This window comes from Ichthyophthirius multifiliis, assembly GCF_000220395.1.
Source record: "Ichthyophthirius multifiliis unplaced genomic scaffold scaff_1120509251114, whole genome shotgun sequence".
NCBI classification, from domain to species: Eukaryota; Ciliophora; class Oligohymenophorea; order Hymenostomatida; genus Ichthyophthirius; species Ichthyophthirius multifiliis.
The window spans coordinates 20,009-44,646 of NW_004086191.1; the positions used below are offsets into that span (position 1 = coordinate 20,009).

The 24,638-nt window shown below is 16.0% G+C and overlaps 3 protein-coding genes across 3 annotated transcripts, besides 22 other annotated features; 2 read left to right on the forward strand and 1 right to left on the reverse strand. All coding sequences in view use genetic code 6, as the record gives it.

Moving 5' to 3' along the window:
- Positions 1-2,345: 2,345 nt before the first annotated feature.
- Positions 2,346-2,408: a microsatellite.
- An 825-nt stretch (positions 2,409-3,233) lies between these two features.
- Positions 3,234-3,283: a microsatellite.
- Positions 3,284-6,460: 3,177 nt separating this feature from the next.
- Positions 6,461-6,526: a microsatellite.
- Positions 6,471-6,509: a microsatellite.
- Positions 6,527-6,844: 318 nt separating the features above from the next.
- Positions 6,845-6,918: a microsatellite.
- Positions 6,919-7,165: 247 nt separating this feature from the next.
- Positions 7,166-7,208: a microsatellite.
- Positions 7,167-7,199: a microsatellite.
- Positions 7,209-7,456: 248 nt separating the features above from the next.
- Positions 7,457-7,511: a microsatellite.
- Positions 7,484-7,524: a microsatellite.
- Positions 7,525-8,293: 769 nt separating this feature from the next.
- Positions 8,294-8,352: a microsatellite.
- A 68-nt stretch (positions 8,353-8,420) lies between these two features.
- Positions 8,421-8,498: a microsatellite.
- A 1,488-nt stretch (positions 8,499-9,986) lies between these two features.
- Positions 9,987-10,033: a microsatellite.
- Positions 10,034-14,183: 4,150 nt separating this feature from the next.
- Positions 14,184-14,221: a microsatellite.
- Positions 14,185-14,222: a microsatellite.
- A 623-nt stretch (positions 14,223-14,845) lies between these two features.
- Positions 14,846-14,895: a microsatellite.
- A 1,923-nt stretch (positions 14,896-16,818) lies between these two features.
- IMG5_143160 (PHD-finger family protein, putative) lies at positions 16,819-17,079 on the reverse strand (the record flags this gene model as incomplete). The annotated part of the gene is made up of 2 exons (XM_004031256.1): positions 16,819-16,962; positions 17,008-17,079. The coding sequence occupies 2 exons, from the start codon at positions 17,077-17,079 to the stop codon at positions 16,819-16,821; spliced, it is 216 nt and encodes a 71-aa protein (XP_004031304.1).
- A 714-nt stretch (positions 17,080-17,793) lies between these two features.
- Positions 17,794-17,851: a microsatellite.
- Positions 17,852-19,310: 1,459 nt separating this feature from the next.
- Positions 19,311-19,359: a microsatellite.
- Positions 19,321-19,365: a microsatellite.
- Positions 19,366-20,956: 1,591 nt separating this feature from the next.
- On the forward strand, positions 20,957-22,597 carry IMG5_143170 (tubulin-tyrosine ligase family protein, putative; the record flags this gene model as incomplete). The annotated part of the gene is made up of 2 exons (XM_004031257.1): positions 20,957-21,590; positions 21,954-22,597. 2 exons carry the CDS (start codon positions 20,957-20,959, stop codon positions 22,595-22,597), a joined length of 1,278 nt encoding a protein of 425 aa, XP_004031305.1.
- Positions 22,598-22,639: 42 nt separating this feature from the next.
- Positions 22,640-22,702: a microsatellite.
- Positions 22,677-22,724: a microsatellite.
- Positions 22,725-22,917: 193 nt separating this feature from the next.
- Positions 22,918-22,954: a microsatellite.
- Positions 22,955-23,834: 880 nt separating this feature from the next.
- Positions 23,835-24,224, forward strand: IMG5_143180 (ubiquitin, putative; the record flags this gene model as incomplete). Its single annotated transcript, XM_004031258.1, has 1 exon — positions 23,835-24,224. The coding sequence occupies one exon, from the start codon at positions 23,835-23,837 to the stop codon at positions 24,222-24,224; it is 390 nt and encodes a 129-aa protein (XP_004031306.1).
- A 288-nt stretch (positions 24,225-24,512) lies between these two features.
- Positions 24,513-24,567: a microsatellite.
- Positions 24,568-24,638: the final 71 nt, after the last annotated feature.

Sequence of the window (24,638 nt, forward strand, 5' to 3'; positions counted from 1 at the left end):
GACATCCCATTTAATAAATTAGTTGTAGAAACCTATTTATTATTATTTTTACTGAAAATATCCTTTTCTAAATATGTATCTATATTATAATTAAAAAATGATGCATTAATATTATTCAAAGAATCTCCAATACTTATAAATGAGTTTTTATTTTGATTATATTAATTTTGAAAAGTTTGCACACAATTACTATTTTTTTAATTATTTTTATTATCTAAGATTTCACTTTTTTTTATACTAAAAATGATTGAACCTATAAAATTATATTTTTTTAATTAATATATTAATAAAATTCCATTATAAAAATTTATTACTCATTTAATTTGATTAATAGTTTTTATTTATAATAAAATTAGAATTTTCATCTATATTTTTACTTGAATTTTGTTTAATTGGACTAAAATTAATAAAACTTTTTTCATATATATTATTAATAAGTATAGATATTGAATTAGATTATTTATTTTATATGTTATTATTATCTTTACTATATTTTTTTAAAAAATATAATTAATGTTTTTTTTTCGATTTAAAAATATAAAAATAATTACTTATTTTTAATGTTTTCTTATTCTTGTTACTATTTGTTTTTTATTGCAATAAGTGGTTTTTTTTCTATTTTTTTATATTATATTTTAATAAATTTTATTATTAATATCTTCCAGAAGCCGATTTTCTTATTTAAATTATTAATTATCTCGTTATTAAATTTCTATTTAATTTAGTTCCTGACAATAAATCTTTTTTGCAATAAATTAAATCTCTTCTCTTTCTTATAAATAATTACTATATCTTTTTAATACTCCATTATGTACTCTGATCATGTTTTTTTTAACTTCATCTATTCCTTTTAAAAATTTGGTACATAGAAAATAACCTAAAAAGCTTGCTTCATATCTATACTTAAAAATAATATTAAATTAAATTAAAAGTTTATTTTTTTAAAAAAGTAAAATTAAATATAAATATATATATATATATGTATTTATTACAGCTTTTTATAATCCCCTATTTATTCATAAAAAAGAATTAAATTTTTTAAAGCTATGATTATTGTTTTTGTGCATCTTTATTATTTTTACGTTTGCTTTTTAGATAATTATTAATTTGGGTTTTTATTATAAATGTTTAGTTTATATTCAAATTATAATAAAAATATTGCCTCTTCTGAATAAGTTATTGCCATTTTAACACTTTTTAATTTAAATATTTTTTAAACATTTTTTTGTTTACTTTCCACTTTCATAATAAAAATTACTTAATAAAATTTTAATTCTAGCTGAAATTCTTAATATAGATGAATTCTTTATTATTAAATTAGATATAAAATCAATAAGTTTTTATATAAAAATACTTAATAATCGACTAATTCATCTGCTAATTTACATGCTTTTCTTAAATAAAACAATGATTAATAAAACTTCTAATTGTTCTTATTTTATATAGATACATAAATAAAAAGAGATAGAATTTGCTTAAAATAAGTAGTCAATTCATAATTTACTTTTTTTTATTATTAATAAATATTATATATATGTAACTATATTTACAATTAATTTTCATATTTTATTTTTAATAAGTCATTTTATAAAGTTTTTGTTCATTATATCTTTCTTTTATTTTTATGCTTTCTTATTTCTATTTAACACCAAAATATTTATTAGGGGGTGAATTAGCAATAACAGATTTTCCACTATTTTTTTTTTTTTAAATTTCTATATCATCGTTTTAATATAAACTCGAAATATTATTCAATAAATCATCATTTTTATTTTAAGGCATAATTCTACATATATAGATATTTAAAAGTTTATAATTTTCTACTAAAGCTTTTGCTAATTTGTCTATTATTAAAAAAAAATTATCATTGGTCTCGGTATCAGGATCTAAAGTATAAGATTTAATAAGCTTTATTCCACTAAATACTAATTATCTATTTAATAATATTTATTCACTTATATTTACTTCATTCTTAGGTTTGAATTATTCAATTAAGCTTATTACTTTTTTATAAGATTTCTATTTTTTTTTTATATAATAATATTTTTTGATTATTTTATTTTTATTAAAATTCTTATTTGTTTTGCATTTATTATATTATTATTTACTTGCTTAACTAAATTCTTCAATTCTTTATAAAAAGAATCAAAATCTCCTGTAAGTAACAAATATAATTAATAATCTACTTTATTAGCTGAGTTTGATTAAAATTTTTCTAACAAAAAATCTTAAGATTCATCCTACATAAAAGCACAATCGTTATTAATTGTAGAATACATTTTTTTTTTAATACTTATTTATTATTAGAGTAGCTTTAATAGTTAATAATTTATGGTCAAATATTTTATTATTTTATAAAATATATTATTAATTAAAATAAAATTTTAATAATATTTTATTTTATAAAAAACCAAAAAAAAAAAAAAAACATTGAATTTTATATTTGATAAAAATATATAAAATATAATACAAATAAAAAGATGATATTCAGATAATTTAATTTTTTAATTTATTTAGAGATTTTTTAAATTTAATCAATTATTAAATACCTTAAGTCCAAAATAGAAAAATATTAAAAGAAGTAGCTACAAATTCAACAACTCCATATTTATCAAGTATAATGTGAAAAGAATAATAATTTAAATTATTAATATTTTCCACATTTCCTCCTTTTAATTTAAAATTTTCAAAATTTTTTTAGAGTTTAATTAAATCGTTAGTACTTGTAGGCACAATAATTTTAAGAATACTTCCAATACTAATACTATATTCAATCCCTCCTTTATTAGGATGCTTAATATCTATTTTTTACAAATTTTTATTTAAATACATAAATCTTGGTCCATATCCACAATTTTCAGGAGGAAGTTGATCACAATTAAAAGGATTAAAAACATTCTATTTCAAACTTTAAAATTATGAAAATTTTTTCAAAATAAAAGTTCCATGTAAAATTTCTGAAAGAGAAAATAAAAACTAAGATTCCCGTGTAGACAATTTCATCAAATTTAATTAAAAGTTTTATTTTTATTAATTTTTTTATGAATAATATTAGCTATATTGTTAATTTTATTATTATATTTAAATATTATTGTTTGAATTATTAAGCTTTTATATATATTCAAAACTTTAATTATTGATATTATGTACAGTTTTTCTAGCCTAATTTAATGTCTTTAGTTTTAAATTATGCCCCTCTTCGGATTTAGTTCGACGTTTTTTATTAAATATAATATTATTATTATTATTATTATTATTATTATTATTATTAGTTATTTTATTAAATAATAGTTTTGTTTTTATAAATGTTATTAAAAGTTTATATTTTTAATGATTTATTTTATGTACTTTTAATATTATTATCATACGTTTTAACTCTGCCTAAATAAGTATTTGGACAAATATTTTCTTAGTTTATGTACAGCCCTTTATCAAGTAATAGGCTTTTACATCTTTTATTTCTTTTGCCATTAATTAAATTTTAGATTTAAGAGATTATATTATTTTTATTTTAAATTCTATTCGTACTAACTTATTCTTCTGTAATAGTTTTAAGATTTTATTCATTATGATTAAGTAAAAAGCTTTCATTAAAAGTATTTTAGTGAATATTTTCTTGACTGCTAAATATATTTTTACTACTTTGTGGCGATAATTCATTATTATTTTATAAATTATAATTAAGTTCAATTAACTTAGATTCTAATTAAAATTTTTATAATTGTAATTAATCAATTATTTTTTATTAAATCTTAAAATTATTTTGATTGTTATTATATTATTTATTTGATTTCTTTTTTAAGTGAATTTCAATATAATTAGTGTCTATATTAATATTTTTCTTTTTCTAAAAAGTAATTTTGTCTTCTATAGTTTTGATTTTTTCCTCATTTTCTGAAATTTATTATTAAAGTTCTGCTCTTTTTTTTAATAAATATTAAAGTTTGATAATTTCGAAGTTTTTAATTAATTTTTTCTTTCATTTATTTATTTTTGATTTTATTCAATTTTACGTTTTTCTTCCAAAATTATTTCTTTATTTTTTTCTAAAACTTACATTTAACTTTTTGATATGTCGATTTTGTTTTCTACAAAATAAATATCCTAACTAATTTAATTTTCTACTTAAAATATATTTATATGAATATTTTATTATATAAATTCTAACTTTTTAACTATTTCCTTATATTTTAAACGCCTATCTTTTTAATTTTTATACATTATATCTTTAAATTATTTATATTATTCATCTTTTATTTATTCCAAGGCTTTATTTCCATATCTCTAATAAATACTTTCAAAAACGTCTTTTTACTAAAGCATATACTCCTCAAAAGCTTTTTAAATTTAAATTAAAATGTATTAATTTAGCTCTTCTTTTATTGAAATTACTGAATTTTCTTTATTTTTAATATCTTCGATACTTTCTTATATTACTTATTCAATTTCTATTATTTTTTCATCTATTTTTTTTTTTGAAGTTTTATACAATTAATGCTACTTTGTATTTCTTTTATTTCTTCTGATTAATCTTCTTTATTTTAAATATATTTTTCATATAAATTATCATTTTACAAAAATAATTATTGCACCATCTTCTCTTATTACGTTTATAAAGTTTTCTTTATTTATTACATATTTTCTATTTAGCTTTTCTAATTGCTTATATATTATTTTAGTTTAATTTTTTATGAATACAATTTACTTTCCTATTAATATTTTTAACTAAAATCTTCAAATATTTCTTCCAAATCTTCCATTTAAACTACAAATTCTGCTCTTTACATTAATTTCGATATAAGTTCTTCTTTTCCAAAAGCCTTCCTCTCCAAAAGCTTATGATATTTAAAATAAAATATATAAATTTAAAAATAATAAAAATGTATATCATTTTACAATTTAATACTATTCTTTTTCATAAATTATTTTGTTTTCAATTTCTTATAATTTAATATTGTTCTTTTTTTAAAGTTTATTAAATTACTATTCTTCTTGTTTAAATTAATTATCTATTTATTTTATTATTTAACTATCTTATTACTTTTATTATTCTCTTTATTCTTCTAAACTTTTTTGTTTTTAGTTTTTTTTATGAATATATATATTTTTTTAAAATATTATTAATTTTTCTGTCCATATTTATATAATATATACTTTAAAATTTTTCTATTTAATTCCTTAATTATTTTTTATCTTGAATATAAAATTTCATTTAAATGTTCTTCTTCAATATCTTTATAATATTAAAACAATTATAAAAAAAATAATTGATACTTTCATTTTCTTAGTTATTATTTGATAATATTTATTCGATTTGTTTAATTTATTTATTCACGCAACTCAACTAGTCTAATAAATTTATATTTTATTAAGAAATTTTAAAATTATTCATTAAAACATCTTTAAAATTTCCATTTTTTTTCTCATCTTTAGTGTCTAATTATAAATTTAAATATTAATTTTAATTAATAAAATTATTATTTAATATTAAATGTATAATTATATATTAAATTATATTTTCATCTTTACTTTTTTAAAAATTTTTAGTTTATTAACAATTATTATTATTATTATTTAAATAGTTTTGAACAGAATTTTAAAATATAATTGTACTTTTATCGTCAAATTCCAATGGTTTTTTATCTAAAAATTATGTATTATAAGAACTGTTTTCACTTAATGGCGTTATTTTCATTTTTTCTAAAAGAATTCGGTCTTTATAATATTTTATTTATTTTAATTTTTACAAATTTGAAATTATTATTTAAAAAAAAACTTAATAAATGACAATAATAATAAAAAATAATATTTTAATATATTTAAATTATATACGATAAAAATACTCATTTAAGAAGATTATTTTTTTATTTAATTTTAATGGTTAATAACTCATAAATATTTACAAAAATTAATTTATTAAATATTTATAAAAAAAAAAATACGGTTATAAAATTTTTAATAAGTTTTCTATTTATAATATTTAATTTTTATTTAATAAATAAGGTAAATTAAAACTTTAGTATATATAAATATTTAATATATTTTTTTTAATAAATTATCTAATTTTAAATCATTCTATTTTTTATTTTTTTTAAAATAGAAAATACACTCAATATATACAACAATAGCATTTATCATTAACTTGTTTTCTATTTTTATTAATTATAGATGTTTTATCTTATTATTAATCTTATCTTGAATGAAATTTGGATTCTATATAACTATCTTTAAAAATATTTGAAGTATAAAATTTAAGAGTTTATTATTTTCTAAATAAAAAATCACTGCCTTCTTCTTCTTTTATTTTAACTTATTTTTACACCAAAGTAAGTTCATCTTCTAATTATTGATCTTTTTTTTTTTTTTCAGATATAAAATAATTTAAATAAAATTCTTAATTAGTGTTTTTTATTTTTACATTATTCTTAAAGTTATTATTTTTTTTATTGACATTCTAATTTTTTATTTAAATTTTATTAATTTTATTATTATTTTATTTATATTTATTAAGTTAATATATTATTTTCTGATTCTAATTTGATTTTTTATTATTCTATTTTTTATATATCTGCCTATTTTTAATGAATATTTTTGTTATTTTATTAAGTTAAATTTATTTCTTCAAGTAATTCTTAATTTTTTATTTTTTTTAAATTCTAAATCTAACTAATATTCTTTTTATTATTAATTAAGTCTCTATATTTAATTTGTTAATTAAGTTTATTTTATATTAGATTTTTATAAAATTTTGGAATATAAATTTCTATAACGACATAATTCACATATTTATATTTCTACATTTTATTTATTAACTAATTTTTTCTTTAAACATTTTTAACAATAGTATTTATTACATTCATTACTATTTATTTTTTAAATTAAATATTTATTTTTTTATTATATTATTTTTAAATTATTTACCATTATTTTCTTTATGTAAATATTTTTGAAAGATCTTCTCTACATATAAAACAGTTATTTAAATCGTTTTCCATATTAATAATGATTTATTAATTAAAATTTTTATGCTTATATTTTTTTTTTAAAGAACAAAAATAATTAAAGAATATTGTATGTAATTTTTTTTTAAATGAATATTAAGGTAATTAATTAATAAATATTTATTTTTTTATAAAATTAGTATTTATATGTACTAATTATTTTAATAAATAATATGAATATTTAAATATATGATATATATATATATGTATTTTACGAAATATTAAATAAAAAAATATTTAATTAAATATATAAATTATCATATATATAATTATTATAATTAAAATATTAAATAATTTTTATTTAATTAATTTATATAATTAATCAATGTATTAACCTCCTATTTATATTTAAAAAATATTTATTCTAGTGAACAAAAAATAATTAATTTTAATTAATAATATTTTATATTAATGAAATATATAATAATAAACATATAATTTTTTTATGAGAGAAAAAAAATATAAATTAAAATAAAATTATTAAAAATATAATAAATATAAAAAATATTATATATCATAAAAATAAATTTTATGATTTATATATAGTTTAAATATATTTAATAAATTAAATATAATATTTATATTTAATTAAAAAATAATTAATAGAAAAATCTGTAAAAATTATATATTATATTAAATATATTTTTATTATAAATATTTGCATACCAAAATAATAAAAACAACTTGTCCAAATTAGCAAATAAATAATTATTTCCTAATCTATATAAAAAAATTAATTTATATTAACCTAAAAAAAAACTACTAAAATATATTAAAAATGTTAAATTAATAAAATTTCAGTATTGATTAATTTTATAATGTATTAAGGAGTATAAATTAAGTTTATGACTATATTAAATAAGTTTATTATATACCTGATATTTCATCTAAAGCAATAACTAAAGAATATTTATTTTAAATATTAAATTATAACTCCCCCTGCCTAAAAATATAAACTAAAGATATATAAAAGATATAAATTACCAATAGTTCACAAACTGAAGAATAATTATTAGAAATATTAGAGAATTTGCTTAAAAAATTAGATTAAAAGCCAACTGGATTAACAAAAGAAACTCTTCCAGATAAAAATTGGTTATATAATATAATTTATCATTTTGATCCTGAAAATGAATTAAAGGTTTTCGAATAGGTAAATGCTGTTGAAGATTAATAAAATAATTAGGTTTTATTAAAAATTTCTAAGTAATTAATAATTCTATTTAAAATCAATTTAATTTTTATTTTTTTAAGTTAAATAAAGACTATGAAATAATAAAAGAAATAAAAAATGGTAAATAAATAAAAAAATATTAAAAGATTGGTAAAAAAAGAAAATAATAAAAAAGATAAAAAATTAAAAAAACTTTAGAAAATATAAGACTTATTATAGTAAAACCAAAACACATATAATAAAAATATATAATTATATTTTATATATTCTATATGATTAAATTTTTAATATTCTATATGATTAAATTTTTAATATTCTATATATAATTAAAAGAAATTTAAAGGAATAATAACCGAAAAAAACTAAAAATAAAAAGAAAATTAATTTTATATAATCTGATGAAAGTGATTTAGATGAAGAAATATATTTTGAAGAAAAAGATCCTTTAATTAAATGAAAATAAATAAAATGTTAAAAATTTAATTTCAAATTTAAAAATAAATAAATAATAAAATAAAATAAAATAAGATTATATATTTTTCTTATTAAAAATATATTATATTATTTTATCAAAAATTGTTTTTAAATTTATAAAAAATTCATATTGTAAAATCTTAATTTTATATTATATTTTTTTAATAATAATTTAAAACTTTAAAAATTAATTTATAAGATATTTTATTTAGCTTAATAGATTTTTTAAAAAAAAGTGAATATATAAATATTAAAATTAAATTATTTACTTCGTGTAATAAATAAAACCAAAAAGAATATTTTCAAAAAAATATAATAGTTCAAAAATAAAAAATAATGATAAACGAAAACGAAAACATAAATAATTTTACAAGGGAAAAAAAAGAAGCTTAATTAATAAAAGAATATTAAGAGTGCTTAAAAGATTTCGAAAAACGTTAATTTGAATCTGGTATTAATAAAATCCGGAAATTGTTATAAAATAAAATGATTTAAGAATAAGATTTTAAAGATCTAAGACATGCATCTTTCATTTCATTAAGCGAAGTATACGAAAAAGAGCTGAAACTAATAAATGAAAGCATTCATTATTTATTTAAAGCATTATCCTTATATGAATAAGATTTCAAAAATTGGTTCAAATTAGGAAAATTATGTAGATTTTAAGGATATTTCGCTTAAGCAGAATTAGCATTTAGAAATTGCTAGAAATATATGCCAGGTGTATCTTATTAAAATATGATTTATTAATAATTAACCCATATTAGTTTCCTTTAAGAAAATTATTAAGTATTTTTTTAGAGGGTCGAATATTAAATTAATAATCAATTTAATAAAGAGCATAATACTGAACTTAAATAATATACATAAAAATTGGTATAAGCAAAAGCAAATAATAATATTTTTAATAATAATGATTTGTTATAAGATAAGGAATTTCAAAATATTTCTAATATATTAGAAGAAAAAAAAATATTAAAGAGAGATAATTAAATAATTAAATATTTAATAAATTACCTTATTCTTTAACTTCTCAAAGTGAATTTACAATTTATATAGATAAACTAACTTGGAACAATTTTCTTAAAATTATTAATGCAGTTATTAAAATGTTTTTCTGGGCATAAAAAGGAAAACTTAATTTTTCGAAAGAAAAAAACTTTGAAGAAATATATTAAATTATTAAAAATAAAAATGGCTTATGTAATACACTTATTTGGATAAAAGAAAAAAGAGAATCAGAAATAAAAATAATAAATAATGAAGGTAAAAATAATTAAACTCTAAATAATAGCAATAATAATAGTAATATTTAAGAATAAAAAAGTAATAGTGAAAATAATTAATAATAATAATAATAATAATAATAATAATAATAATAATACATTATAGTTTAAAAAAAGCAACCGAATAAAAGAAAATAATTAAGTAAAATAAGCAAACACAAAATTTGAATAATATTTGAAAGAAAAATAATCATTTAATTTAAAAGAAAAGCTTTCTTTATTACATAATTAATTTTATGATAAACCAAATAATTTCGACTAGATATTTGACTCTATGATTTTTAGAGAAGAAAAATTTAGCAAAAGCTAAAACTTAAGCTCTGAAATATTAGAAAATGAAATTGAAAAAATAACAAATTAAAAATATAAAAATGACTAAATAGTAAAGGAAATAGAAAAATTTTATAATGATTAGTTTCTTGAATTTATACTTTAAATTAAACAACGCCCTTTTATAAATTTAATACATGCTGTAGAATACATATTAAAATATTTTTTAGAAAACAAAGATAATTAATAATCAAAACTAATACCTTATATAGAAAATGGAATTTATTAAAATAAAAAATAATTATTTGTCTATACACCAAATATTCTTCTAAATGATTTTTAGACAAATAACAGTAAGTAATGTAAATAATTAGTCTTTAAATTATATTATAGAGCCTTAAAATATTACGGATTTCAGGCTTAAAATTAAGAAAAAGATAACATCATTTTAACTGTTTTTGAACTTTTGTTAGAGGAGCTGATGCAAAAATAAAAAAATAAAGAATTACCCGAAGAAAAATCTCTAATAATAAAAAAAGTTCTTTAAGAAACATAATTTTATTTTTTTACATATTACAAACCATAAACTAATAGCCATGTAGAATTAGCAAGGATATATTACTCTTTATGCATTTACTTTACTCATAAAGACTTTTAATGTTATGAAATGTGTGAATAAGCATTATTTAAGTTAAACGATATTTTCTAACAAGAAAATAAGATTGAATAAAAATAAGAAAAGGATACTATTTTGAGTCTTTTTTGGTTGAATTGCAAAAGTTTAAATAAAGACTATCAAAGTATGATAAAAGAAAGAATATCAAATAATAAATTTAAAGAAGAATTAGAAAAAAATAAAGAAAATTAGCTGTTTTTTATAAATACAATTTAAGAAGAAAATAATATTAAAAACTCAATAATAATAAATGAAGAACTTGTAGAAAAAATATCAAAAATATTTTATTAATATTTGCATTAATGTGAAAAAAACGCTCAAGATTACAAAAAGCATATTTATGATTTGTATTAGCTATTTCATATTGAATCTTTTTTGAAATAAATAATAATTTCTTTTCCTATATCTTTTATCTAAAACAATTGTTAAAATTTATAATAAAATATAATTCAAGCTATATAAAATATTAGCCTTTTAATTTTAAAAATGCTAATTGTTAAAGCATTTGTAGGCTCAGAAATGTCTTTGAAATTTCTCTTTGTTAGTTATGTAGCTTGTAGTATTTATTTGGCTTAAGGAAATTCCAAGAAAATAAGCTTATTATTGTCTTTTTTACAAGATTTAGTATAAATTATGCCTCCGAATACTCATTAAGAAATTTACTAAAGTCTACATTAATTCTAATATTTTAATTATTTGATTAAGCATGTTTTTGAACATTATGAGAGTCTGGTTTTATAAAAGAATCCTTCTTGTCAAAAAAAAGTATTGATAATAATAATAATAATTCCTTAGTAATGGAAGAAGAAATATAATAATAAGAAAGCATTCCCAATAATGATAACAAACTTGATGAAGATAATAGTGATTTAGAAGATATTTTAGATGAAAACTATGTATTGGATATATTAAAAAGTATTTATAAATGTTATTATGGGCTAAAAGTTAAATGCAATTTTAAAGTTCATACCTAAAAATATGCTAATATTAATGAAGTGGGAGTCTGTAATTATCATAGTATGGAAGAAATTTAATTATTTGTTAAATTTGTTAAAATCGTTTTCCAGGATTGCTTTTGTAAACTTAATTTTGTCTTTCCTTTGTCAATGATTTAAGCTTCTATTGGAGCTTTCGATTTTATTAAAGCTAATGAAAGCAAATGGGCTATATGTAAAAATTTTAAAGAAAAACAAAATTAATTTCTGGACTTCTTTGCAGAAAGAAACTTTTAAAATGAAAAAATTTCTAACTTTTTCCATTCAATAAAAAGAAAGACTCTTACTTCTTGCTTTTGTGATAATTAAAATTGTTTCGAATAGCTTTAGAAAGATGATTTTATTTCTAATTTATTATTACTTATTGGACGTGCTTTATGTCAATATGATCCCAGTTAAGAAATTCTTAATCAAAATAGTAAACCTAGTTTTAAAAGTAGAAGATAAGCTTTAAAATATGTAAATAAAATAAAAAAATATTTTTTTAAAAAATAAAAAATAAAGGCTGAGACAATGTTTTCGTCTTATATTTTATTGAAAAACGATTTTATGGGATGGTATTTTTTAGGAGAAGTATTTTCAGCTTTATCATTTATTTATTTTGATGCAATAGTATTTGATCATATTCATCCTAAAATATAAAAATTAAAAAGCATATATTTAAGTGCTAAAAGAATATATAATTATATAAATAAAAACTTTTAAAATGAAGATATTAGATATTTATAATAAATTGAAGAAAATTGTTTAATGTAAAATATTATAAAACTCCTTGAATAAAAATTTGAATATGTAATAAGCTTAGGTATAGAATATAATGATAATGAATATACAAATAATAGTTTCGGGAAAAAATAAAGAATAATGTCTATTGTAGAGAAAATTCATTAAAGTGATTATAAAGTATAACCAAGAATGGTTATTTTAATGGAATTATTTGTAACTAGAATATATTATTAAAAATATAATTGGAAAACATTTGAAATGCATTTTCAAAGGCTAAAATATTTACAAAATTTTTAAGAAAAAGCTAAAGATGATTTAGATTTTAAAGGAGAATTTTACGAATATGAAGGATAATGTGAATTTATTATTTCTATTTGGAAAATATTTAAAAGATATTTCCAAATACTTGCTTTGTATAAAAAAGGAAATGGTACTTGTGAGGAGAAAATAATGTAAGAAGTCTAAAAAATATAAAAAATTAATAATATAAACGAAATTTTTAATATTTTACTTGATGATATTTAACAAACAATTTCTTTTCTTACAAAAATAGAGCCCAAAATGTTTAATAATATTGAATAAAAATACATTTCTCTTTCTTCATTTTTTTAATAGGATAATAAGAATGAAGAATATTCAAATAAACTTAACTATAAATAAGCTAAAAAATTAGCTTTTATTATTTCTGGAATTCTATCTAAAACAGTAGTTTTAGAATAAGATGTTGAAGATTTTTCTCAAAGAATTTAAGAAACTGGATAACAAATTGAACTTATTATTAATAATATGTTGTTTTAATTTAGTTAAATTACACAAAAGTAACATATAAAAAAATTCAAATATAAAAGATTTATGATTAGAAGTTTTTATTATTCATCTAAAATCATTCATTTCCTTTCTGGAGATTTCAATAAGTCAGCAGGACTTCTTGGGGAAATTTTTAATTTGAATTTGGATGATATTGTTAATTTTTATACCTATTTTGAAAACTAACCAATTGAAAAAGATAATAAGTTATCAATTTTATTTACTAAAGATTTATGCTTTATGTTAGAAAAATACAAATATATTAAGTTTATGAGCTTTTTACTAAAATAATAGCATGATTTAGAAAAATTGATGCTTTTAAATAAAAAAATTATCAAGGTTATTATTTATTTTATTTTTTGTATTAAAATAAAAAAAATAGCTTGTAGCATAATTAACTCAAGATAAAACTGAAAAAGTAAATAGAATTTATAAACATTTATTCAATATAACTTTAAATGATTTGACTAACGTTTTAAATGAAATTATTAAATAGGGAGAAGATTCTCATAGGCTATAAAAATAAGTCTATGAATTGTATAAATTAAGTATGAAATAAGCACAAACTAATAAATAATTAGAAGATAAGAATTTAATTTTAAAAATAAGATCTATTATAATTAAAACTTACCACATTTTTTAAAATGTTACTGAGGAATAGCGTTAACAAAGTAATGATATTATTTACAATTAAAATGTTAAGTTTTTGGAATCTATTTTTAAGAAGAAAAAGACAAAATAAAAAAATATTAATTAAGATAAAAGTATTTATCAATATATATTTAATTTTATATATTTTAATTTTTATATTTAGTCTAAGAAGATGAATAGAAGATAATGAAACCTGAAATATGAAAAAAGGAAAAAATTAAATATTTAAATTTTTTTATATATTGATTTTTTTAATTTATTATATATACCATCTATTATATATTTTTTATTGTTATTTTTCTTTAAAGCAGAATATTTTTTAAAAATAAGTTTTTTTTATATTTATTATTATCAAGTTTATTATACCTAAATAAGTATATTTAAATAAACTTAAAATGTTTATTTTAGTTAAATATTTTCAAATAAATTCAAAATAAATATTTTAATTTAATATTCTTTTAATATGTTATATGGGTTTAATATTTTTTAATTTTTAATTAAATTACAAAATAATATTATATTTAATATAATGTAGACTATATATATAAAAAAAAAAACAATAAACTTTATTATTCTTCATTATAAAATTAAATTTGCATTATCTTATTATTAACATAACACTGTAATATTTTCAGAATTATTAGAAGAATCTTTTAATAATATTTTATCAGTTTTATTCATCTAATTTATTTTATTATAAATAAAAAATTATTAAAATTTATAAAAATTACTTTTTTATCTTAAAAATTTTAATTTTAATTGTTATTTTATTAGTCTACATTGAATTATTAATAATTAATTTCTTTTTATTATATTTTAATTTCTCTTTTTTTAAAGAATTCTTTTCTAATTTTTTAACTTTTCTTTTAATATTTTTAAAATAATGTCTCATATTCCTTAAACCTTGCCACTTATTACAAATAATCCTCTTTCAGATTACATTTCATACAAACAAATTAAATTTTCTCTGCCATTTAAAAATTACCATGATATCCTATACATTTAAAATGATACCATTCTTCACATCTTTCACAGGCTTTTTTAGTAAAAATAAAATATGTAATATTTGAAAAAAATTACCCATCATTTAATCTCCATAAGTATAAGCTTTTCTACATACACAATAAACTTAGCTAGAATCTTCTATATTTAATTTTAAATTATATTTATTTGTTTGTAATAAAATACCATTTACTGCTTCATAATTATTTGGTATAATAAAGTTTTATTTTTCATCAATTATTTATTAAATTTGGTTTTTTTATTATTATTTTAAGGCTTTTCTATTAATTTAGTTTTGTTTTTTTTGTCTTCTAATTTCTTACAATTCTTTTTTTTCAGCTATTTTGTTTTTGTTCTTTTTTTCTTTTCTTATTTTCTTTTTAATTTTCAAAAGTTTATTTCTATTTTTAATTTTAGTAGTTTTATTATTCAAATCTTTTTATTTTTTCCCAATTTTATTAATAAGCATTAACTAAAATATTCTTTTTTAATTTTTTGTTTTTTATATATTTGAATATTTTTTAAATAATTATTTTTGCTATTCATTATCTTCGCAATTTATGAGTTTATGAAAATCTTATTAATTTACTAAAGTTTTAAAATTATCACAAAATTCATAAACTGGAAATTTAACTATTTTATATTATATTTCTTTGTTTTTCTAAATTTTATTTATAATATTATTGTTGTTATCGTTTATCATAATTTATTATGTATTTTAATTTTAGTTTTATATATTGAAAATGCTATTTTAGTTTTATTCTTATAATAGATTTACTTATTTCTTTTAACTATTAATATCATATATTTTTTTTAGATAAATAATATCTTAATCAGCTTTATAGTTTTAAATTAATTAATTTATTAGAAACTTAATCATTTTTTTATCATTTTTTTTCCTTAGTTATTTCTTTATTTTTTTGTTTATACTTTATTCTTTTTATTTTTATAGTTTTTTTTATTTAATTTTCTTTAGCTTTTGATTATTTTTTTGTCTTTGTTATTTTGACTTTTGAATAAATCTAAGAAACCTCATTATTTCACTCTAACAAAAAATAGAATATATTAAATTTTATAAAATAAATAAATGTATAATATAAATATTAAATTTTTTAAAATATTATTTATTAACTCTATATTTCTTTTCTTTATTATCTAAAACTTTTATAATTTTAAGTGGTTTGTGATTTTCACAATATATAATAAATTATTAATTATCATATTTCTAAATTTCAAGATAAATATTTTATATTCTCGCGCATTCAGGATGAAACGAGTGAATACATTTATTTTTAGAACATTAAACACATGCTCCTTCATCTATTTTTTATTTTATTTTTAATTATAAAAATAATATTTTATTCTCAATAATATAAAAAGATTACTTTTTGATTTACAAATAGAACATTATTATTCAAACCTAGAAGAATCTATTTTTTCTAAACCTTTTATATTATTATAAAGAAATTTTTCCTCAAAAAAGCATTCAGGAATATAAAAAACACAAGAAATATGACACCAAATATATTTAGGCTAAGGTTCAGAAAATAATTCAGTTTAATAATCTTATTCATTTTTAAGTAAGTTTTAATAATCATAATAAAGTCCATCTTTTTAAAAATATGTTATTTTCTCTTTTATTTTTTCTTCTTTTTTCAAATTATTTTATTGTATTTCCATACATTATTTTTAAAATTAGCTATATTAAGGATTTTTATCCTAAAATATATCTTAAGATATCAATGTTTACTAGGTTTCATTGCTCCGCCTCTTTTGGACATAATGGGCATCTTAAAAATCTTCCGTTTGGCCCAAAATTAAGACATAATTCGCAAATCCAATCTTCATTAGGAATTTTAGGAATTCCATAGCATTTTTAATGAACAGAAATATTACATTTCTTTTTATTAAAAAAAATAAAAATAAAATTATGTATATTTTATACTGCACAAAAGACAATTAAATCATCATCTGCATAATCTCCATCATTACATATTTAGCAATTAACATCTTCCATATGAATTTTTATTTTATTTTGTTTATCATATAAATTATTATTTGTTTTTTCACAATTAATCTCTTATTATTATTGCTAAATATGTGTCAAATGCTTTAGATAATCCTTCTCAATACTATTCAATGACTAAATGTCTGTAAGTATATCATCTAAATCTAAATCAGATTTTTAATAAATTCTTTTTTCAGTTTATGTTTCTTAAAATATATTATGTTTAATATTTTTAATTATATCATTATTATCTTCCTATATTTAATTTAATTATAAATTATATAAAATTATTATTTCATCTAAATCTAACTTTTTCATTATATCAAGATTTCCTAAGTCTATTTACTTTGAATCTTTATTAATTTCTTCTTAAATTATTTCATCTTATTCAATTATATTTAACTTAGAAACCTATTCTTCAGTATTTTTTATGACTTAATTATTTTAATTTAAATTTTAGATTGTTTAATTTTGTTATTTCATTATTATATCGTATAATTAGATTAAGTCATATCTTACAGAAATTATATATAAGTCATCTTCTATTGAATAATCGTATTTATATTAATCAAATTTTATTTAAAATAATTATTCTTTATTTATTTTTTATAAAGAAAATATATTCTATATTTTATTTTTTATTAATTATAAAATATCATTATTTTAATCATTTTTAATAATTTTGTTATTTTCTATTAATTTCTTTTTATAAATAAAGAAATTTAAATATATAAAATAATGAAAGATAAATAAATATATAAAATTATAAAAAATAAAAAATCTTTATTTAAATTATTTTATTAAATTTACATCATTTATTCTTATTTTTTAAACGAGATTTGACGACTTAATCTAATAAATCTAATAATCTAAATATTCAAATGGTTCTAAACCATTAAATACTAAAGACCTTGGAAAATATTAATTACATATTATAAACCAAAAAACTTAAGGAGTTATCAAACTGCCTATCATTTTTTATATTTTGTAAAATAAAAATAAATAAATTAAATAAATAAAAAAAATGTAATATTTTTTTTTTTATTTTATATTTATATTTAAGTAATTACATTAATTGCTATTTTAGATCTAAGTAAACTAAGAAAAATAATTATTTGATTTGTTATTCTCAACAAGCTTTTCTAAGAGATAATTTTTCGTATTCTTTTTTTTTATCTTTAAATTTATTAAATTTTACAAAAAATAAAATAATAGAATTTAAAGATACTAACGATTCCATTTTTGTTTTGTTTTTAGTTTTGTGTTTATTATAAGATAATTTTTTTTGAAGAATAATAAAATAATAGTTTTTCTTTAATATAATTCAAATTTTTTATTTTAATTTAAAATTAAAATAGTAATTATTTTACTTTAAATATATTTTTATCTATTTTTATATAATTCAAGAACATTTGTATTCATTTTACATTAAAATAATTAAATATTATAATTATATTTTGTAGTTTATTTTTACTTTTACATTTACTTAATTGCCAAAAAAAATTATTTTTATTAAAATTCTATTTATTATATTAAAATTAAAGAAGAAAGTATTATTATTTTTTATTAAAAATAAAAATTTCTTTTAATATGAAAAAAAAGGTATGTTTTTTTTGCTTTTTTTATATTGTGAATTTGATATTTATTTTAATATATATTTTTAAAATTTTAATAATATTAGCAAACAACTATATGTTATTAAATTTTAATTTTAATTTTTAATTTATTTTTATTATTAATAAAATTAGAGGTAATAAAATTAAGTAGAGCAAATATAAATTTTACTTATTTATAAATAAAAGAAAAAAAAAAAAATATTTATTAAAAAATCTTTTTATTTATATTAATAAATCATGATATAATATTTTTATTTGTATATTAATAACTTTATTTTATCAATTTTTTAGAAGATACAATTAATAGTACCAATTTATTAATTTAAATATATTTGATAATAATATAAATACGTCAAATAAAAATTATTATATAAACTAAATTGGCTATTAAGCTAATTAACATATTATTTGCTTTTTTATTTGATTTTCTTAATAAATAATATAGTTTTAAAGATTTGATTTTTATTATATTAATAAATGATATTATTTAAATAATATTTATATATTATTATAATTTAATATTATACCAAAATAAATAGTATTATATTATTATATGACGAATATATAAATCAAATAAAAATATTATAAATTAAAAATTATTTGATTTATTAATTTTTGTAAACTATATTAATTCCATATTAAATAAAATATTATTTTCATATAAAATAAAATAATATTTATTCATATTTTTTTTTTTAAAAAAAAAAACTCAATAAAGGAAAAGAGAGAAAAAATAGATATAAACGACCCTTAATTTTGTTGATTAAATTTTTTTAAAAAATTACAGAAATAATAAAATAAAAATTTTAGAAGAATAATTTAAAATTTTCATGATACCTAAAATAATAATAAATTATACATTTTTTATTATATATTTGAATAAAATAATTAAAATTAACAAGCGAAAAAATATACTAAACTATAATAAATAATTTTTAAATTTTTATATTTTATAAATGCTATTTTTTAAAATAAAATCAAATAGATTATTAATTTATAATCAAAATTTAAAAGCATTCAATAAATTTAATAAAAAAATAAAATTAAAAGAAACAAAATGAATAATTTTATTTATTAGAAGCAAAACCTATTTTTATAAAATACAAAATAGAATGAAAAAACATAATAACATTTTTAGAATTTGAATCAAAATATAATTTAATAAAAGGCATAAAAAATACAAAAAAAAATTCTTAATGTATATTATAAGAATCAAACAAAACATGGCAACAAATTTAAAATGAATTTAATTAATTATATACTATATAAAAAAATACAAATAATATTAATTTATGATAGAGTAATAGATACATAATTCAAAGACAAAAAAATTAAAATCCAAACATTACCATATATCCAAATCTAACTAAAATTGATTAGAAATAATTAACAGGCAGTAAAGATTATTTTAATATTAATTTTAGCAATCAAAAGAAAATAAATCATAATCAATTAAGCCTTTAGTATAATTAACAGCTAATGAATTTTATTAAAAAGTTAAATCAATTTAAAATAAAATATCAGATAATGAAATAATAACATCATCTATAGATAATAGAAAAAAAATCATTCATTAAAACCATAGTAAAAGTTAATTATAATTTGGAAATCTATTTTAAAATCAGCAAAATTCAAATAACAATTAAAAATATTTTAAATACAAAATAGATCACAATCTCCTTCAAAAATTAAGTTATGAACAGATATAAGACCTTTAGAAAAAACAGTTTTAAGTAAATGAAAGTGTTTAGAGTAAAAGATTAATTACTTCAATATCTCGTACATAAATATAAAGAAATAAAAGTAGTAGTAAAAATAAAGAATAACTGTCGTAATTGTATAATAATAATTTTAAAAAATATAATCAAAATAATATTGGTTGTTTTAGCAATAATAATCTTGTTAGAAATAACAATAAATATTAAGCTTAAACTAATAAAAAGCAAGAATCAATTAATAATTATAAATTAATACAAATTTAAAAAAAATTAAGCTCAAGTCTATTATTATAAACAGATTCTTATTAGTAAGTAGCCTAAAATTCACAATAAGTAAATAAAAAAGTAATAAAATAATTAAAATAAAGACATAGTTTAACAAAAAATGAACTGAAGTACAGCTAAAAAAGAATTCTGGAAGAAGTAGAAGAAGAAGCAGAGAAACTCTAATAAGTATAATAAAATAATGAAAAAAAAATAAACGTGTCTTAGCAAGAGTAAGAATCTTCCTAATATTACGTATTAGACGAAAGTGATAATAATATTTTAAAAATGATAAAAGACTAATCAGAAATAAGTCATAGAAATCAAAGTGAATAATGTTTAAGTAGCTTAATAATAAAAAATACCGAAATACCCGAAATACCTATTCAAAATAAAAAAAATGAAACAATAATATTTTAATACTCAATATATAAGGGTAGACCAGCAACAATATTTTTTGAATACCCAAGCGTATGTAATTAAAAAAGAGATAAAGCAAGAACATTTGAAATAAAAGAGAAATAAATAATATAAAAATATGATTTAAAATATTCTACAGGCTCAGTATTAAAACCATTTTATTGTGTTACTTAATGTTTTGAAAATGCAGGTTTTAGAAAATGCTAATAAGAACTCAATGATTGGAATGGACATTGGGCAGGAAAAATGAGAAATACTAAGAAAATGAACAAATTTTAAAAAACTAACCATTTCCCAGGATGTTGGAATTTAGGAAGAAAAGATTTATTATGGATGCGTTAATCTAAAATGAAAAGATAATTTCCTAAAGAATATAATTTTTTGCCTACTACTTATTTATTAAAATGTGAATGGGAAGCATTCGTTAATAAAATAAATAAAAAAAAAAATAAACAAATTTGGATTTGGAAGCCTGTAGCTTCTGCATGTGGTAGAGGAATTCGTATTTGTCAGCATTTTATGGGGAAGAAAAAAGGAAATATTTCTAAAAAAAGATAAAATAATTACCTTGTATAATAATACATTAAAAATCCTCATCTTATAAATGGGTATAAATACGATCTTAGGATTTATGTTCTTGTTACTTCTTATGATCCATTAAGAATTTATATTTATGAAGATGGATTGGTAAGATTCGCTACATAAAAATATGATTGTAAGGCTAAAAATCTAAAAAAAAAATTCATTCATTTAACAAATTATAGTGTAAACAAAAAATCTACTAATTTTGTTAAAACAGTTGAAAATAATAATTCTGAAAACGGAAGTAAATGGTCATTAAGGACTTATAAATAAAGAATGAAAGAAAGAAATATTGATGTAAATAAAATATTTTCACAAATACACGATATTATTATTAAAACATGTATTGCAGTAGAACCTTTTATGCTAAACTCAATAAATAAATAACCTGAACATCGAAATAATTGCTTTGAATTATATGGGTTTGATGTTCTTGTTGATAAAAATTTAAAAGTTTGGCTTTTGGAAGTAAATGTTTGCCCTTCTTTAAGTTCTACTTCACCTTTGGATAAAATAATAAAAACCTCATTAATATGTGATATTTTACATATTGTAGGATTTTAAGGTTATTATAAAAAATAGTATAAAAAATAATAATAATAATATAGTAAAATAAATTAAAATATAAATGTTGTAGAAGAAAATAAAATTTTATTTTCCAGAGATATTAAATGTATTAGTGAATTAAATTATGATAATTGCTTTGATTTGCTCAGTGATTAAGATTGGGAAGTCATGTTTTAAACTGATGAAGAGTTTTATAGAAAAGGTCAGAATTTTAAAAGAATTTTTCCTCCAGAAAACACTAAAAAAATAAGATATTATTCTTAGTTTTTTTAGTTTAAAAGATATTATAATGAAATAATTTGGAATATGTACAACTCTGAGTAAAATTACTTAGAAAAAATTTATAAAAAAAATGATTGATATTATTAAAAATAAATTGGTTTCAGAAATATATATTCAATATATTTATTTATTTATTTATTTATTTATTTATTTATTTTAATTAATTTATTTTATTTTATTTATATATAATTAATTTTATATAATTTATTCTTCTTAAAAATTAAAAAAAATTATTTTATCTTTTATTAACGTATTTCTTTGCTTTATTTATTAATTAAATTCTTCGAATTCTTTATTTTTCTGGATTTTCTTTTGGTGGAATTTCTGCTTATATTTTGAGTTACTTACTATCCATTATACAGTTTACCATATTTAGTATTTTTAGACGGACGATTTTGTTATTTTATTAATAATTTTTATTTTATAATATAATTTGCTCATTTTTATTTTTTAAATTATTTAAATATAAAATTTTAGGTCATAAATATAAATTATATTTTAATATATTTTTTCGAATTCAGCATATATTTAAGCATTTTTCTTTTTTAATGTATTATGTTTAATTCTAATTAATTATTATTTTTTAAAAATTTCTATTTTTATTATTATAATTTTTTGTTTTTATTTTAATTTATAAATAAAAAATAACTTTAATTTTAATTTTATTACTTTCATGTTAAAATACTTATTTTTCTGTTTTTGTGAATTTATTCTTTTAAATTTTAGTAAAAACTATTTATATATATAGGCATATATATTAGTTTCATAATTATCTAATTTTTAAATCATTAATAAGATTTTTATTATATAATTATATAATTTTTTTTCTTTATAAACTAAAAATAAAATATTATAATATTCTTGATAAACATTTTAAAAAAGATAATATAATTTATAATTTATTTTAATAGAAATTAAAAACTAAATATTTATTTTTAATAAAATATTTTTCCCCTTAATTTTTTTTTATTATCTATTAATATGAAATACTAATATCTTTATTTTTTACAATTTTATTTTGAATTTCACTATTTTGTTAATATCAATAAACCAATAATCTTAAATTTTTAAAAAATGGTTTTATATTAATTACAAATTTTTAAATTTATTATAACTGTTTAAAATTTGCTTTATTTTTTTTAAATTAAAAATATTTAATATTTATATATATTTCAAAGTAAAAAAATTTTAAATATAATTAAATAAAAATTAGAAAATATAAAATTATTATATATTTTTATAAATAAAATAAAAGTTAAAGATAATTTTATTTTAATATTTTTACTAAATTTATTATTATTTAAAATAAAAAAAAATGTAAATTTTTGTTAAAACCTTAACTGGAAAAACTATTACATTAGACGTAGAAGCTTCTGATTCAATTGAAAACGTAAAAGCCAAGATTTAAGATAAGGAAGGTATTCCTCCAGATTAATAAAGATTAATTTTCGCAGGAAAATAATTAGAAGATGGAAGAACACTTTCAGATTACAATATTTAAAAGGAGTCAACTCTCCATTTAGTTTTAAGATTAAGAGGCGGAGCAATGGAACCTACTATTGCGGCTCTAGCAAAAAAATATAATTGTGAAAAAAAAGTATGCAGAGATTGTTATGCAAGATTACCCCCTAAAGCAACTAATTGCAGAAAGAGAAAATGCGGACATTCTAATTAATTAAGAATGAAAAAGAAACCAAAAGAGTGATTTATAAAAATAAATATGTTTAATAAAATAAAAATAATAATTTTATATTTTTATTGTTATTTTCTTTATATTCTGTTATATTTTTTAAACAAAATTAATATAAATATTTAAAATAATAGATAAATATTCTTATTTATGAAAGAAAAAATAATAAAAATATTTATAAGAAGATAATATAAATGAAATAATATTTATATTAATATTTTATTTTATTTTCTTTCATTTTATTATTTTTTTAATAAAAGAAATTATTTTTATTTTAAATATATAAAATAGAGGAAAATATTTAATATAATAATATAAAAAATACGAGAAATTAAACAATATAAAATTAAAAAATATATGTAGAAATAAATATAATTAATTAAATTTTATAATAATTTTATATAATAAAGCAAATATATAATTTTTTTT